General features: G+C 42.6%; 1 protein-coding gene across 2 annotated transcripts; it reads left to right on the top strand.

Moving 5' to 3' along the window:
• Positions 1–303: 303 nt before the first annotated feature.
• gtpbp6 (GTP binding protein 6 (putative)) lies at positions 304–13,162 on the top strand. 2 transcript variants are annotated; one of them, XR_004557236.1, is made up of 12 exons: positions 304–500; positions 3,159–3,458; positions 3,734–3,871; positions 3,946–4,016; positions 7,570–7,700; positions 7,789–7,859; positions 8,910–9,068; positions 9,798–10,006; positions 10,638–10,786; positions 11,159–11,311; positions 12,503–12,823; positions 12,864–13,162. XR_004557236.1 is itself a non-coding variant. In XM_034147756.1 (11 exons), the coding sequence occupies exons 1-11, from the start codon at positions 398–400 to the stop codon at positions 12,633–12,635; spliced, it is 1,617 nt and encodes a 538-aa protein (XP_034003647.1). In that variant the 5' UTR covers positions 304–397; the 3' UTR covers positions 12,636–13,162. The 2 variants fall into 2 exon arrangements, 1 of the variants encoding a protein (XP_034003647.1); XM_034147756.1 differs by having other exon boundaries at positions 12,503–13,162.
• Positions 13,163–13,173: the final 11 nt, after the last annotated feature.

The following is a 13,173-nucleotide window of genomic DNA, read 5'->3' on the forward strand; positions in this document are numbered from 1 at the left end:
AGGATCTTTCTGGCATGTATATTATTTTATTTAATATAATTGTTGTTGTTGTTGTTGTTGATGTTTAAGGGTTCTCGTTAAATAAATAGAAAACGATACAATTATATTTTTCCAAATAAATACATCTTACTATTATAAAATAATACATTTTCTTAAGTGAACATTTTAAAACATTTGTAATTATTAATTAACCCAAAAAAAACACATTATACCAGAAATACCCTTTCTCCTCCAACAGGTGGCAGTGTGGCTCTGCAGGTTACTGTCATCCACATAGAAGAAGAAACACCCCCACTGCGCATGCTCTAAGATGGCTGTGAAGTAGCATGTTTTCTGTGAGTTTGTTTATGAGTTACTTAGACATGAATATATAAAGTTGACTGTATAAAATGTCATAATGACAGCAATGAGGAGGATCTTCTCCCGCCTGCCCCCCCTCCCTCCGCTGCAGGGACCCCTTCGCGCACACCGAGCCGCGTGCACACTGCTTCATGCTGCAGGTAAGGACATTTCATACAGGTCACTGTGTAAATGTGAAATGTGTAAATGTAAAACCCCTAATAACAATGTATGTAGTTCAAACCAAATACATATGAGTCTTGTGCATGTGTGGAAAATCTGATATTCAAATGTACCTTTCTCAGGGTTGCCAACTTTGGGTACCTGGCTGGAGTGAGATTTTGATATCATGGATTTAATTACACATATGCGCACTAAATGACTGCTATCGTGTCAGTAGCGGGACCTTAGCATATATATAGGATACATATACAATATATACAAATACACAATATTGGACACAGACTATAAAGGGCACACAGTTTCATTCACTAATGAAAGTAGTTTCCACTGTTTTATTGTGTGCCTGTCGCGATAAGCAAATAATTGACTTATCGTTCGATAAATAAAAATGAACTCGATAAATTGCCATTTACATGAGGATGTGACTAGCAGTTATAGTTATATTATCATTATGTCAGTGGTCTAAAATGGTCATACAACGGTGCCGACAATATTATCGTTTATTGCAATAATTTCCGGGAAAATATATCCAACAAAATTAATTATCGTGAGAGGCCTATACATGAAACACACACACACAAACAAATCTACAGACTTACTCCAAACTGCCAAATATATTAATTAACACACTCTCACTCTGATATACTCTTTGACTCTATTTTGGCCTAGTAGAACCAGGGCTGTATCCAGGATTTCCTAAATACCGAGGTCCAAACATGCTAGGGGGGTTCGGGGTATACTCCCCCGAGATTTCCGGGATTTTCATGATCTAGTTAGGTGCTTTTTAAGTCCTGTGGGGGGTCACAAATTGGATAATATATCGATTTCAAACCATGTCAGTGGGCTGCAGCATAAATCATTTTGAATCAGTTAATTGTTACTATGAATGATCTGGACATGCAGAAGAGGCTAAAATGATCACAAAACATTGTCAACATTCATTTTCCATGTCTCTCTCCTTTCCATAACCTGCCCCCGCTCTTCCATCTTCTTTAGTCTCTCTGTCCTCTAATCTTTGTCTTTGTTCAATCTCTCCCTCGTTGTTCACTTTTTGCTCACTCCTGTCGCTCCTGCCAGTGAATTAAAAGCAATTCAGCAATTTAGTTCATTTCACTTGTTTGTTTGCATTTTTCTTTTTTTAAATCTGTTTTGTTTGATTCTCAAAAGAGAACAAAGATGTAAGCAAATTGTGTTTTATACAATTGTATGTTATGACATCATAACTGCAATAGATGTAAGTTGTTTTAAAAAAGATGCATATTGTCTATATTGTAAATGAAGACTAAGAGATAGATAGATAGATAGAGTTATTAAGCCTACAGTATTTTGTGTGACTGTACAGTACCTGCAGTTCCTCCCTGACTTCCATCTCTTTCTCTCTCTCTCTTTCTCTCTGCCTGTCCTGTCTCTTCCTTACCAAAGCTGAGCTTCGACTGACGTAGTCTTTTCATTATATCTGAGTCAGTGTAAAAATAAAAACAATACAATGTTATATCTTCAATGTTTTACTCAAATTGAAATGAAAGAAAAGCATTACAACGTTTGTTAAAAGGTAATCCTTCTGACATTGGATGAATGAAATTAACTTTAGCTCTCTAGCTAGTTTATTCACGCAATTTAAACCAAAGTATAGCCTATGGCTGCAATATAAGTTAGTGTGCATGTTGTCGGACGTCCACTGACTAACGTAATGCGTTCACACAGGATCTGCTGGTCATATGATGTCCTGATGAACAGAAACACAAGCAGCCCGCTGGACTCAGATCTCTAGATACCTCATCACTCCTCCGCTGCTCCGATACCAGTCCGGGCTGCGGTGGTTTGTTGATATATGTCGTCTTCTTCTGTTTGCTTTAATCGAGGCTACGTAGTTATGCAGCGCCCCCATCGTCAGTAAATGGAAGTACTACAAATAATGCTGTCAACTCAACATTGTAAATAACCAGCCAAAAACGATCGCCGGTTCATCTTGTTTTTGGCGTGAGAATAGTTTGGGCAGCGTGAGATTGAGAGTGAAAGCGTGTGTCACACGCCAGATGCATGAGAGTTGGCAACCCTGACCTTTCTCCTGTTTCCACCAAAAGCAAAATAAGTACATTTCAAAAATACAGTTTTTATTGTATTGTTTTCTATTCTGAAATCTATTTCTGCATATGCCTCTTTAAGAAGTTCCCTTCATTTCCCCTTACTACCATTACAGTATAAATGTATACCCACAGTGTAGGAGCCAACATGCTTATTTTGCCATTGTTTATTATGTGTGTTATTATTTGTTTACACGACACACAGTTATAATAGGTCACTTCCGGCAGTTATCACCTGTCTGTGGTGTAAGGTATTTACTCCACCTGTTGTGTGCCGGGCGTGTGTGGAAGACAATGAGGGTGAGCTAGGATATGTTTGGGTCCTGCAAAGAAGATTATTTATGTTATTATGTCTCCATTAAACATCATGAACAACAACAACAACCACAGCACGGACTCTTCTTGTAGCTCGTCAAAGTGAGGAGACACGTTTAGCCTCTCAGCAGCATAACTCAATGGGAGTTTTGTCACTACACACACACACTCACACACAGAGTGAAACAGACTGATTGTGTGATTAATAAAGTGTGTCAAATCTTCCTCCATACACAGGACACAGAAGCTCCTCTCAGGTGCAGGGAGCAGCTGCAGGAAACTCCTCTCTGTTCAGAGGCTTTGCTCTGTCCTCCTCCTGCAGGGGGCGGGACTCTGATGAGTTCAGGGTCAGAGGTCAGCAGCAGGAGGAGGAGGAGGAGGAGGAGGGGGATGAAGAGGATCTCCTGGATGACGGGGAGGTGGAGGAGCTGTTCCTGGATTACGCTCCTACAGGCCTCGCTCCGGGTCAGCAGCTCAAAGTGTTCATCGTGCATCCTGATGTGAAGTGGGGGAGCAGGAAGCAGCACCTGACCACAGGTAACTCTCACAGAGTGGGGGGGGGGGAGATTATGTACTACCCAAAGCCAAAAAATATGTCCCATAATCTCTCAAAAATATTATTTTCACTGTGATAGAAGAGTAAAAGAAACCAGAAATATTTCCCATTGGAAGAACCAGATGTTTACGTTCCTTTTTAAAACAAAAAAAAACTCAGAATAGATTTAGATGTTGATTTAACAGCTACTAATTGTATCTCTACAGCATTGAGTGTACTACTGTGGGGTTTTAGTATTATCTTGTTCTCTGTGCAGCTGGGCTGATGATGGCGGAGGCCGAGGGTCTGGTGAACACGCTGGAAAACTGGAGGGTCGTTGATAAGATCATCCTCTCCACCAAAACTCCAGAGAAGAAGAAGATATTTGGAAAAGGGAACTTCCAGCTTCTGGCAGGTAACATCTGCTCCCTCTGTACGCTCTGTGAATCTGGGAAGTAAAACATCTGACAGCTTTCACTTCCTCCTCAGACAAAATCAGACAAACAGCAGGAATCAACGCCGTGTTTGTGAACGTGGAGCGCCTCACTCCTGGGGCGGAGGTGAACCTTTGCTCACACTCATTCACATCCATGCACAACACTAACACTGCTCTTTTATTTTAATTAGGGATGTCCCGATCCGATCACGTGATCGGGGATCGGAGCCGATCACGTGATTTTCACGTGATCGGGGATCGGGAGAAAAAAATCGGGGATCGGAATTTTTTTTTTTTTTTTTTTTATAAAATATTTTTATACATTTTATTTAATGTTACAAAACAAAAATGACCATGTTCACGTCTTAAAGTCATCCTGAGGCCTTAGTTTTGGGTTAAAATTACACAACATCATGTATGTGTTGCTTCTTTTGGGCTTGTTTTCATAGACCTGGTTGCTTATTTCTCTCAAATCTGGCAACAGAGTGGGCGCAGTGTCTAATAGTAGCAGTAAGCTAACGAGAGGCTACGTTCAGCTGGTGCCTCGGGAGTCGGGACAGAGAAAATGTCAGGAGTTTGGAAGTATTATAAAATTGAAAGCGAAGGCAGTGTAACAGCCAGATGCAATGTTTGCAAGGCGGAGGTTCCTCGTGGTGGAAAGAACAGAGCTACGTTCAACACGACCAATCTAATACAAACACCACCAACAACAACACGACGAGTACACAGCGGCCACTCAGGTAACGGCACTGAAACAACCGACACTTTCAGAGACTTTTAAAAGGAAAGAGAAACTACCCCAGAACAGTGAAAAGGCCAAAAAAAAAACAGCCAAGATAGCTGAATTCATCGCGTTGGATGACCAGCCGTTATCTGTTACCTTTTTTTTCCTCTTAATGCATTGCATAAAGATCGGATCGGGAAAAATCGGTATCGGCAGATTGTCAAAATCAAATGATCGGAATCGGATCGGGAGCAAAAAAAGGTGATCGGGACATACCTAATTTTAATTCAAATATATTGTACTTTTCTAACCTTTCTTGTGACATTTCTTTGCTATTTTTTATTTAAATGTCACCTATCATGCTATTTGTAGGCAATAGCATAGGTCTCAGATATATACAAATATATAAAAAACATGTCTATGAAGTGTTTTGCTCAAAATACCAAACAGATCACCCATTCTAGCCATGCCTCATATCCCTCTATTTCACTTCCTGTTTCAAAAGTGATGATTTTGGGTATAATAATAATAATAATACATTTTATTTTTATAGCGCTTTTCTCGAACCCAAAGACGCTTTACATTTGGGGAAGGGTAGACAGACAAGGACAGGCAATAAAACAACAACAAAACAAAAACAAAACAGAAAAAACAAAAAACAAAACAGAAAAGCAGTCAGGAGGAAGTTGGTTGAGAGGGGGGGGGGCTTATGGGTATACAGACTTGAAGAGATGGGTTTTGAGGCGGGACTGGAACAGGGTGAGGGACTAAGGCCCCGGCTCCACGAGGACAAATACGGCAAAACGCATCGGAGTAACGCAACCGCAAAAAACCTTCCGTCCCCACGCAATATACACCGGATTGTGTCAAGCTCCACGAGACGGCTCCGTTTACATCCAACCGCTGGAAAAGCTGCAGTACATATGCCGAACCTGTACGTGGCGCTGTAACTTCCTCCACAAAAGCAGCAACTTCCTCCACAAAAGCAGCGAAGAAGAATGGTTGTCATGGCTGCACTTCTGTTTATTCTCCGCGGTGGGGGCGGAGGGAACCGCGCAGAGTTTTTCGCCGGTCAGCGTGTGTTAAAGTTTAAATCTTCATGCTTCCTCATGCAGCAGCTGATCCAGTAAGTAAACCCGACAGTAAAAATAAACATATTTATAACTAGTTTAGGTAGTTTGAGAGGTAATTAAAATAGCTAAGGGTGGTGATCTGACTTGAAGTGTGTGTTTTGCTCCCGCTGCATCACAGCCGGAGGAGCTGCGTGTCTCCGTCCTGTCAGATTAGACTTCACTCGCGTTTATGTTCATATCGAGATAAAGATAAATAATCTGAATTCAGTGTGCAGTGTACTTTTGCGGAGGTGAGCAGCAGAGGTGGGGAGAGGCGGGGCTATGAAACGGATGACCGTATAGGCGACTCCACGGCCCCGTTGGACCCCCCAGAGCGATCCGTTCCCAGATCTATCCACCTTTGGACCCGTTGTCGTTTGCGGGGTCTGTTTCTACGTTTCTGTTACGGCGTCGTCGAGCTTAAAGGGCTATACGCATGAGAAATATGCGGATTCAACCAGTTTTCGTCCTCGTGGAGCCTACGCCTCAGACTCACGGAGGTCTTGGGGGAGGGAGTTCCAGAGCTTCGGGGCTGCCACAGAGAATGCTCTGTCCCCAAAGCTCCGGAGTTTGGCCTTGGGGATGGAAAGCAAACCGGCTGAGGTGGATCTGAGGGACCGGGGTGGTTGGTAGAGGATGAGGAGGTCAGTGAGGTAGGGGGGGGCCAGGTGGTGGAGGGCTTTGTAGGTGAGTACCAGGAGTTTATATTGGATGCGGTGTGAAACGGGGAGCCAGTGAAGTTCTTTGAGGACCGGGGTGATATGATGCCATGATTTGGTGTGGGTGAGGAGTCTGGCGGCTGCTTTCTGGACACGCTGAAGTCTATTGAGGGATGTAGTGCTGATGCCGTAGAGGAGTGCGTTGCAATAGTCCAGGCGGGAGGAGATGAAGGCGTGAATGAGTCGCTCAGCTGCGGGGCGGGTGAGAGAGGGACGGAGTTTGGCGATATTGCGGAGGTGGAAAAATGAGGTTTTTACAACTTGGCGGATGTGGGGCTCGAGGGAGAGGGTGGGGTCAAATATCACGCCAAGGTTGCGTGCCTGGGTAGAGGGGGAAACGGGGGTGCCATCGATGGTATAAAGCTTTAAAAAAATAAAAAAGGAGGGGGCTGAGCTCATGTGGGACCCGGCAGCTACTGTCTAAACTAAATACTGCCGTGATGAAACGCCATATCATGGATTATCAAGGATTATTTCTGAAACAGTATGGAGCTCAAAGGCTTTCTCTCTTGCCGGTTATACCACAAGGTGAGTTCCTTTTTATTTCCTGCTTCTTCACACACATGCTCTCCAGTACAGGTTAGCTCTGAGTGTTAGCGATGCTAATGTAAACACCGACCATATTACGTCCAAAACAGTCGGGCATTGTTTCTGATAGCAACTTTCTGATAGGGCCGTGGGTCCACATTTCAGATATTACGTCATATCGGACGCAAATCTGGATCAGCTCCGTTGTAGCCCCGTTTTTAGAGATTTGGGTACGGAGGAAAAGAGAGGGTTTTATTTTCTGACGCTGCGTGAGTTCCCCGACACACCGGGGACACATATTTATGTATAAAAGACATCAAAAAGTGCATTTAGCACGATAGGTCCCCTTTAAATGGTGTGATTTTTAAAGCCGTTTTTATGTTAAGCACAAAAACAAGTGATGTTTTGAATGAACGAGTCAATCTACAGAAAAATTATCAACACTCATTTGTTTGTTGTATGCATCTGCTTTATAAATACTGAGTTTTTCTGACATCAGGGATTGACATTTCTTAATATTTTCTGCCCAAACAATGAACCTAGTAAATCATTGGACAGATGAATTGATAATAAAAGCCATTTGACTCCACACAGCGGGAGTTTGAGGAGGCGTGGGGGGTGAAGGTGTTCGACAGATACTCCGTGGTCCTGCACATCTTCCGCTGCAACGCCCGGACTAAAGAGGCAAAGCTACAGATCTCTCTGGCAGAAATCCCTTTGTTAAGGTACATTTCACACTCAAAATGTCCCTTTTTAATTAAGTGTTTCTGTTTCCGAAATGTAATTTAATCTGTCTTTATTTTACGGTGGCAGATCCCGTCTGAGAAATGAAATGGTAAACTTGGATCAGCAGGGCGGAGGCTCCAGATACATCGGAGGCTCAGGTAACATCACAGAGATGAATGGAGGCACACACACACACACACACACACACACACACACACGCTCACACACACGCTCACACACACGCTCACACACACACACACACGCTCACACACACACACACACACACGCTCACACACACGCTCACACCAACACACGCTCACACCAACACACGCTCACACTCACGCTCACACCAACACTCGCACACACGCTCACACCAACACTCGCACACACGCTCACACCAACACACACACACACACACACACACACACCAACACACACTCACACCAACACTCACACACTCACACCAACACACTCACACTCACACACACCAACACACACTCACCAACACACTCACACTCACACACACACACACTCACACCAACACTCACACACTCACACCAACACTCACACACACACAACACACACTCACACACACACTCACACACTCACACACACACACACACACTCACATACACTCACACAAACACTCTCACACACACACCAACACTCACACACACACCAACACACACTCACACACACACTCACACACTCACACACACACACACACTCACATACACTCACACAAACACTCTCACACACACACCAACACTCACACACACACCAACACACACACACGCTCACACACACGCTCACACACATGCTCACACACACACCACACACACACACTCACACAACACACACACACACTCACACCAACACACACACCAACACACACTCACACACACACTCACACACACACACACACACACACACACACACACTCACACACACTCACATACACTCACACAAACACTCTCACACACACACCAACACTCACACACACACACACACACTCACACACTCACACACACGCTCACACACACACCAACTCACACCAACACACACTCACACCAACACCAACACTCACACACTCACACACACACACACACACACACACACACACACACACACACACACACACACACACTCACACACACATCTGTCTGGATGTTAGTGATGAACTCTGGGATGTCCCCCCCCCCCTGCAGGAGAGACTCTGATGGAGGTGCAGCAGCGTCTGCTGAAGGAGAGAGAGATGAAGATCCGATTGGCTCTGGAGAAACTCCGCAGGAAGAGGAAGCTGCTGCGCTCTCAGCGGAAACACAAAGAGTTCCCCGTCGTCTCCGTGCTCGGATACACCAACTGTGGTGAGAGGATGTACAAAGGGAGGCTCTGTTTGGGAATACATTACAGAATACAGGAGAAATATGGACGCGGGGAAACACCAAAATAAATACATAAATAAACATCTGACAGCACAGGTTCTCAAATATCGGTTAAACGCAATGACATAATTAGAATTATTGCTCAAAGATAATGGCACTAGAATAAATATAATTATTGCATTACATATAATAAACATAATTATTGCACTTGAATGACAGTTTTTAATGCTCTAAAATAAACTGCCAAAAATAAATGTAATAATTTCTATAGACTAAATGTAATCAATGCACTAGAATACATATAATAATGTTATTTAAGGCACAAGGAAAAAACTATAATTATAGCACATAAATTGATTATGTATTATTGATTCACTAGAATAAATAATAATTAGAATAGAATACATGTAAATAATGTACTTAAATAAATACATGTAATTAATCTTGTAAAATAAATGTAGTTAATGCAGTAGAATTACAGGTTTAAATATCCTAATTCTGGGAATTGAAAAGAAAACAACTCTTACTACTTTTACTGCACTGTAACTTGTATTCATGTACCCGTGTTATTCGTGTTTTATTATCTTTGCTTTTTAATGTTTCTAATGTGTTTTATGCTCTTAATGTCTTTCTTTTTTGTAAAGCACTTTGAATTGCCTTGTGTTGAAAAGTGCTATATAAATACACTTTTTCCCTCCATGGTGTGTGCAGGAAAGACGACCCTGATCAAGGCGCTGACGGGGGACCGGGGTCTGCAGCCCAGAGACCAGCTGTTCGCCACGCTGGACGTGACGGTGCACGGCGGCCTGCTGCCCTGCAGGATGCCCGTCCTCTACGTGGACACCATCGGCTTCCTGTCGCAGCTGCCCCACCTGCTCATCGACTCCTTCTCCGCCACGCTGGACGACATCAAGCACTCGGTGAGAGTCCGCTGCACCCAGCCAGGGGTCAGAGGAGAAGAAGCAGTGTGATTTATTTTATTTTAAAGGTCATCTATTATGCAAAATCCACTTTTTCATGTCTCTTCTACATCAACATGTGTCCCCTCTTCTTCATGTCTCTTCTACATCACCATGTGTCCCCTCTGTGGAAAGAGATTCTGGAAGTTTCAGGAAGAAAGATTCTCTCTCTTTTTGTCCTGATCCATTTATATAAAAACCTGTCTGAAAATGAGCTGATCAGATTTTGGCCACTTTGTGATGTCATAACGATGTTTTGGCTTGTGTAACCATTAGCCAATCACCAACCAAGGTAACCCCCCCCCCCCACCTTATCACCTGAATCTCCTCCTAGAGCACCATTGTGTTCTTTTTAACCAAATATCTCTCAGAGGGGCGTGGGGAGGGGCTCCTTATTTTCATCCAAAGTAACAGACAGAGAATCAGCACTTTTGAAACAGGGCTGAAACAGAGGGGATTATGGGTAATGCTGCAATGATCTGTTTGGTGTTTGGAGCCAAACACTTCAGAGACATGTTTTGTATATATCTGAGACCTATAATATATTGATGTAAAAACAGTATAATAGGGGACCTTTAAATGTCTCCTGCAGGATCTGTTGGTGCACGTCAGAGACATCAGTCACCCGGAGACGGAGAACCAGAAGCAGAACGTTCTGAGCGTCCTGAAGAACCTGCAGACCCCCGAGCGGCTGATGAGCTCCATGATCGAAGTGCACAATAAAATCGACCTTGTTGACGAGTAAGAGAATAAAACTGATATCCAAACACTTTTTTAAGATCTTTTAAGAATTGAAAATAAGATGCAAAATAGTTTTTTTTAAAAGCAAAAAAAAAGGAAAGGAAATATAACCGTCTAATTGTAAGCCAATAAGATCTAAGTACTAAAGTTTCCTTGCATCACAAACTGGACATTAAATGCCATCTTTACAGAAAATATACCAAAAACTATATAAGACAAGGATAACTATTGGAGACATAACAATTAGTTGTCATAAGTTTACATTCATGTGGGTATACATCGGTTTATTGCCCCTTTGTTCGTGTGTGTTCTGAGTGAATATGGTTACCTTGAGGATAATACTGTCTCTAATAATAAAGTATTTTCCGTCAGTTATGAGTGCCTGGAGCCCGACGTGCTGCCCATCTCCGCTCTGACGCAGCGAGGCCTCGACCAGCTGAGTGCAGTGGTGGAGGAGGAGATCCTGAAGTCCACGGGAAAACACATTTTAGATCTGAAAGTCGACCTCAGCTCTCCTCAGTTAAGGTGAGAGATGATTATTTAAGAATAGTGTAAAGAGGACATATTCTGCTCATTTTCAGGTGTATATCAGTATTTAGTGTCTCTCCTTTAAAGAGTCCTCTCCTGCTGATGTTCAGGTGTATATCAGTATGTAGTGTCTCTACTTTAAAGAGTCCTCTCCTGCTGATGTTCAGGTGTATATCAGTATGTAGTGTCTCTACTTTAAAGAGTCCTCTCCTGCTGATGTTCAGGTGTATATCAGTATGTAGTGTCTCTACTTTAAAGAGTCCTCTCCTGCTGATGTTCAGGTGTACATCAGTATGTAGTGTCTCTACTTTAAAGAGTCCTCTCCTGCTGATGTTCAGGTGTATATCAGTATGTAGTGTCTCTACTTTAAAGAGTCCTCTCCTGCTGATGTTCAGGTTCATATCAGTATGTAGTGTCTCTACTTTAAAGAGTCCTCTCCTGCTGATGTTCAGGTGTATATCAGTATGTAGTGTCTCTACTTTAAAGAGTCCTCTCCTGCTGATGTTCAGGTTCATATCAGTATGTAGTGTCTCTACTTTAAAGAGTCCTCTCCTGCTGATGTTCAGGTGTATATCAGTATGTAGTGTCTCTACTCTGACATGTCTCCATGATTTAATGTTCAAAAAGTTCTTTATTTTTCTCATACTGCCTGTGCTGCAGCACCTCTTTTCACCCTCTGTCTGAAACCAGAGCCCAGTCTGCTCTGATTGGTTAGCTGGCCGGCTCTGTTGTGATTGGTCAACCGCTTAGAGATGTCGTACGAGATCACGTACAATGTGTTGGAGCGCTAGCTGTGAGGTGTTTTTTAGCTAGTAAATGTTTCCGTATAATACATTTGCTCTCTCCAATTCTTCAAGTGTTAGTAAGATACATTTTTCGACTTAGTGTCTGGGCCCCTAATATTAAGCTTCAGATTACATTGTCCTATTTCACATATCTAATGTGAATTAGATTCTTAATTTGTGAATTCAACATGTATATTTTCTACTTTCTTGTTTATTTCTTGTATTTTAATTTGTATTGTATAATGCCATGTCTTTTTTTGCTTCTGCAACACAAACATTTCCCAAATTGGGATCAATAAAGTACTATCTTATCTCTTATCTTATCTCTAACTTCCGTCTTAGGATTGTATTTCTAACTGTATCTGGATAAATGAGTTGAATATCTGATGCTTGTTGTCCTCAGCTGGCTGTATAAGGAGTCCGCGGTGCAGGACGTGGCGGTGGATGCAGACGACGGCTCGGCTGTAGTGAACGTCATCATCAGCGCCGCGGCTTATGGACGCTACAAGAAACTGTTCACTGATAAAGGCAGATAAAAGAGGGGAGGGGGGGGGGGGGGGACTTCCAGCTCCCAGCTCCCAGCTCCAACAAAAATGCAAAAGAAGCAAGAGAGGGAAACAAGAAAGGGAGAGTGAGCTTCAGGACAGTATTTGGCGCTGACCCTTTCCCTCATAGGACCGCCGTAACTTATTGACTTTTCATTTGTGAAACAGGTGGGGGGAAAAGTCATCAGGATCATGTTTCGTTATCATTTTGGTCACCAGAGTGCACCACTACCCTATGTGTTAAATACTAAGAGTTCATGTTTTCTTCCAGGTAATAGAAGAATACATGAATACACTGTTTTAACCGGAAAGAAAGTGGTAGCGGCTCTGGGAGCAAAACAATTTTTTACGGATTTAATATCCTGGTTCCATTTGATAGTTTACCTGTTCCTAAGACATAAAGACAGGAGAGACAACCATCCAGATCAGACTTGCCTCTCAAGAGCTTCTGTAGAAGATTGTACTTGAATGTGTTTTTTCTGTATGTATTGTACAGTATAATAAAATATTTAACAATATAATTGTGTTA

This window comes from Trematomus bernacchii, unplaced genomic scaffold (assembly GCF_902827165.1).
Source record: "Trematomus bernacchii unplaced genomic scaffold, fTreBer1.1, whole genome shotgun sequence".
Taxonomy (NCBI): Eukaryota; Metazoa; Chordata; class Actinopteri; order Perciformes; family Nototheniidae; genus Trematomus; species Trematomus bernacchii.

What these genes read in the sequence shown, in the direction of transcription:
- gtpbp6 (XM_034147756.1), top strand. Translation starts at nt 398, where the DNA reads ATGACAGCAATGAGGAGGATCTTCTCCCGCCTGCCCCCCCTCCCTCCG. An exon ending in CACACTGCTTCATGCTGCAG is followed by an intron (nt 501 to 3,158) that starts GTAAGGACATTT and finishes CTCCATACACAG; the next exon opens with GACACAGAAGCTCCTCTCAG. An exon ending in GAAGCAGCACCTGACCACAG is followed by an intron (nt 3,459 to 3,733) that starts GTAACTCTCACA and finishes TTCTCTGTGCAG; the next exon opens with CTGGGCTGATGATGGCGGAG.